The sequence below is a fragment of the Vigna radiata genome, chromosome 7, assembly GCF_000741045.1.
Source record: "Vigna radiata var. radiata cultivar VC1973A chromosome 7, Vradiata_ver6, whole genome shotgun sequence".
Taxonomy (NCBI): Eukaryota; Viridiplantae; Streptophyta; class Magnoliopsida; order Fabales; family Fabaceae; genus Vigna; species Vigna radiata.
The window spans coordinates 9,414,798-9,419,606 of record NC_028357.1 but is presented as its reverse complement, the minus strand read 5'-3'; the positions used below and the strand labels follow the sequence as shown (position 1 = coordinate 9,419,606).

General features: G+C 33.9%; 1 protein-coding gene across 1 annotated transcript; it reads right to left on the bottom strand.

The window, feature by feature from the left end:
* Positions 1–1,322: 1,322 nt before the first annotated feature.
* On the bottom strand, positions 1,323–3,808 carry LOC106766039 (polygalacturonase). The gene is made up of 4 exons (XM_014650802.2): positions 3,233–3,808; positions 2,246–2,535; positions 1,929–2,157; positions 1,323–1,813 (listed from the first exon to the last, which is right to left on the bottom strand). The coding sequence occupies exons 1-4, from the start codon at positions 3,692–3,694 to the stop codon at positions 1,595–1,597; spliced, it is 1,200 nt and encodes a 399-aa protein (XP_014506288.1). The 5' UTR covers positions 3,695–3,808; the 3' UTR covers positions 1,323–1,594.
* Positions 3,809–4,809: the final 1,001 nt, after the last annotated feature.

Genomic DNA, 4,809 nt, shown 5'->3' with positions numbered 1-4,809 from the left:
TTTACTTTCTTTTCTCATTGCTCTTTGCTCTCTAAGCACTCATTCTAAGTCTGGTGTTGTTAATCCATAATTCATTCTTTTTGTTCTTGTAAGTGGTTTGTTGATAAACCTTTTGCTCTTCAATAAAATAAAACTTGGTCTTTAGTTCCTCTTCTTGGTAATCATCATATTGTTGGCTGTAAATGGAGTTTCCGAGTTAAAGAAAATCATGATGGGATTGTTCATATATATATATAGAGTTCGATAGGTGACCAGTATGGCTTCAATTTTAATGAGACTTTTTCTCTTTTTATCAAAGTTGTCTTCATCTGCATTCTTTTAACTTTTTCATGCCTTTTTTTCTGGGTTATATGTTAATATTTTCTTTCTTAATGGATTTTTTGGAGGAGGAAGTTTTACATGGTTCAACACTTGGGTTTTCAAATTACTTCTCTGGTTTTTCAAGTTACTTCTCTGGGTTTTCGACTTAAAGCTTGGTTTGAAAGACTCTAGTAGTGAGAATGGTGATATATTGTGAATGTGTAGTTTTAAATAAGTTTTAGATAATAATTTTGTTATTGTTGGAGATTTAATCCTTTATGATTTCTTGAATTGGTTATTTTAAATTTCAAATAAATTTATTGGTAAATAAAATATTTTAAAGATCCAATATCAGTTGTAAATATACATACACATTTTTTCGTTTATGAAATTATATTATTATTTTCTTCCATTTTTTATGTCTTCATTTCTATTTCTGCATTTTTATTTCACAATATATTTTCAATGGTTTGCAATCCTATAGGTTTAACGCAGTCACATTTGGTAGGGAGAAACTCCAAGCTCAGTTGTTTCATCCTCTCCTTATTGTCTCTGTCAACCAGTTTATTGATTTTTTTCTCAAAGGCACTGATAAAACTCCTTTTCACAATCTTCTTTATAATTATAATTAGCAGTTAATATTAATCTCATGCCGGTAGATTGGCCTTGAACTGATATTCAATGAACGATAATTCGTAGTTTTCTACAAATTATCTTCTTTAACATGATTGAACGATGTGCAATATCAGTGCAAAAATGGACATTCCCTTTCTCTATTATGAACTACTGTATCTAATATTTACGTCTGAAAAATGTCATTGGTTTGCTGTTATGGGATGATTCAAAGTTCCCATTGCGAAATTTTGGAGACATAACCGTGTCAAATTCAACCCATCACACTTAATTTATTAAAAAAATCTGTGAATCAGTGTAAGTAATTACAAATGAATATATGAAAATTTATGGTCTAGCTAAGCTAATGGTAGAATCAATAGAGAAAAAGGAAAATAAAAGTACCATAAATATTGTAATATATATTTCATAGAAGAAATACAATTATGCAAATGTTCATACGGTCCATAACAATTGTAAGACCATGCTAAACAGCAGCACAATGGGCTACAAACGCCTCAAACTGCGACAAGCTGATACACTGTTCATAAACAAAAACAAAAAACATATACGTAACGACACACTGTATGTCTATGATCTTGTCCTATGACTCCATCTAGAATCTTGGTTTAATAGTATATTTTTTGTGCATGATGGTGATGGTGATGGCTTATTTTAGGGTCTAAAAGCAACTCTGGGGTTGAACTGAACCCAACGAGGCTCCATCTGCATGGTTGCAGGAAGATACAGCACGCTGGTTCTTGTAGGTGAGCTTCACATCCTCCAACTTGATCCCGCTGCATGGATACTTGGAACTGCAATCAAATTTCACAGCAACCTGTGTAGCAGATGTTCCATGAATGTCTCTGTATGTCACATCACTCACTTTCACTCCAGATGCCTGTTATATTTTATTTGTACAAACAAAAATTAACTACATCAGTTTAACTTGTATCAGTCAGAGGATGTTTTGTTTTTTCTTTTGATAAATGTGTAATTACGATTTGCATGCATACCTGACCGGGGCAGCCCTTGTTTCCTGGGCAGTAATTTTGGTCAATTATAACGGGGTTTTCGACATTGACCATGATAGCGTCTTGGAAAAGAACATTCCTCACAAAGCCGTTGCTGGGTCTCCCCCAGGTCTTGATTCTGACGCCATTTTGAGTCCCGGTGAAGGTAACCGTTTTAACCGTCACATTTTGTACACCAGCTTCTTTGAAATCTTTCCCCAAGCTCCCAATGCTGCAAAATCCAATTCAACAGTTCATACTTATAGAACAATAGAAAACAATAACATAGTAGCTTTTCCTTATTTTGAACGAAAGATGACCTTATTCCATGTCCTGGTCCACATGCAATGTTTTCAATCCACAAGTTTGTGGTTCCTGGACCTATGGAGATACAATCATCTCCTGTTCGAATATTGGAGTTGAGGATGGTGACGTGAGAGGACATTTGTACGTGGATGCCGTCGGTGTTAGGGCTGTTTCCGTCGGCCATGACCTTCACTCCTTGCAACTTCACATTTTGGCATCCATTGAACACTATGTGGAACATTTGACTATTCAACGAGGTCAACCCAGTAATAGCAACGTTATTCGAGTTGGTGAAACCCAACGTCTGAACACAACACAAAACCAAACCACCATCACTTTGAATAAATTTATAAGAATTACTATTATTTTACAGACAAAGAGCCAACAGCACACCAACATTGTTATGTTGGTATACTTGGCTTCTATAGTAGAATTGGTATATAAAAAACACCATCAAATAATTAAGCGTATAATTAAATTTAAGGTAAATGATTGGATCAGAGGTTGATTAGGTTTTAGTATTGAATACAACTGTAATGATTGAAAAAAATGAACAAAACTCAGTTAGAGACAAATTATCAACAAATCCAGAGGTCAACAGCAGCAACTGTTCTGGCAAACTAACCATACATAACCTATTATTTTATTTATTTTTTAATTAGTATTAGTATATGTTAATGCTGTGACTAACTCCTCACTTCAAATTAATTTGCTAAAACTTCTTCTAGCCACCATATAACATATCATTACTAGGTGTTAATTATTAATTATGAGAAGTAGATATTATGACCACTAACTCCTCCCTTGATATTTGCTTCAACTTCTTGCAACAAACCACACTTATATAGCAGTTGAAAATGGTTCCATGAGTCCCCCACTAATTAAATTAAACCAAATTCTCACTACTCCACCAACATTAAATTAAAAAACTGAAAAAATAAAATAAAATGGGAGCAAGTAACTGTGTGAAGGATGATAATGTGCATGAAAATGAAACACACCGTGGCACCGGTGGGGCAGTTTCCTTTGCCGGAGTTCTTGCAATTCCACAGGGCTGTGCCTTGGCCATCCAACACCCCACCGCGGATGGAAACCCCGTTCACACCCTCAAACTGCAACCACTTACCAGAATTTCCAATGACCCTGTAATCAGAAGGAGCCACCAGAGTGCCATCAATGGTAAAGGTGATAGCTTTATTGTTACATTGGCCACCGAAGGTGGCACTTCTGAGCAAGAACCTCCCTCGTGGAACATAAATGGAGGCAGAGCTGGTGGAAGCACAAGCCTTGGCCCATGCATTGAGGAACGCCTTGGTTGAATCCGATTTACCGTCTGATTTGGCACCAAAGTTTACCACATTATAAGTAGCTCCCATAACAATGGAGGAACACAACCACAACCAGCAACATACGATGACATGAAAGACGAGAGTGGAACTAGGTTTTGGTGTCGGGTTTGCCATTTTTTGGAATTTGGTGAAGCGTTGAATGCGGTGGTAGTGAGAAATTGAAAGATGGAGTGGTACAAATGGTGAAGAATATGGAATGTTGAGTGGAAGTTGGAACGGTTTGAGAGAGTATTTATAGCTAAAAGTTAGGGGGCAACGCACTGTGCTGGTTGGCTTGCTCCATGTCTTGTCATTATAAAGAATAAATAAAATTATAATTTATTTTATTTTATTAATACTGATAAAAATAAATAAATAATTTAAGGTATGAATGAAATGGGAAGAAAGTAAAAGTCGCGCCCAACTTTTGAATTAGAAGGAAGAACCTGTTTTACGGGTAAGTGCACTTTGCGTGCGTTATAGTTCCATTATCTTAATTTCCTTCTATCGACTTTAAGATTTTATGCAAGACTTACACGTGATTGGTAACTACAATATCAAGTTCATAATATTAATCAAGTTTTGAGTTATAATAAATATTTACTTCTAATTAGATTGAAAATTAATGAATGAATAAAGATTATTTAATTATTTGAGTTAATTTATTTTCTCTAAATATGAATAACATATTTAATTTTATTTATTATGCATAATTTAATTGAAGGACGTAAAAAAAACTCAAAGATATAATGTATATATGATTATATGAAAATAGAAAGAAAATTCCATTGAACAAAATAAGGAAATGACCAATTGACATGGCAGTCGTAATCGTAGGTTGCAAACATGGTGCACAGTTTAAAACCCTAAATCACGCCATCATTTCATACTCATTTTTCGGAGTTAATTAATATAGCGTATATACCCAATATATACTATAACTGAACATTGTGGCAGTTCTCACTGTATACTTCAATAGTCCAATTAGTGTCATATACAAACATGTGGGTATATGAGTAAGTTTCAGATTTAAAAATTTAATTATGATTTGTAAAATAAAAGCAGTCCAAAAGTGATAATATAGTTTATAAAAATATAAAAAAATTTGGATGGTCATCCTCGAATTTATTAAATAGTTTTATATTTGAACAATTTAAGTTATTGAACTCTGCCAACTGTTTCTATTTTAGAAGTCTTTTTTATGTTATGAATTTTATCACATACTTTTCCTATAAAATTTGTTTTTATTT

Coding starts and splice junctions, on each gene's coding strand:
- LOC106766039 (XM_014650802.2), bottom strand. CDS start 3,694: ATGGCAAACCCGACACCAAAACCTAGTTCCACTCTCGTCTTTCATGTC. Junction 2,536..3,232: donor ACTGCCCCACCGGTGCCACG/GTGTGTTTCATT, acceptor TGTTGTGTTCAG/ACGTTGGGTTTCACCAACTC. Junction 1,814..1,928: donor ACAAGGGCTGCCCCGGTCAG/GTATGCATGCAA, acceptor AAAATATAACAG/GCATCTGGAGTGAAAGTGAG.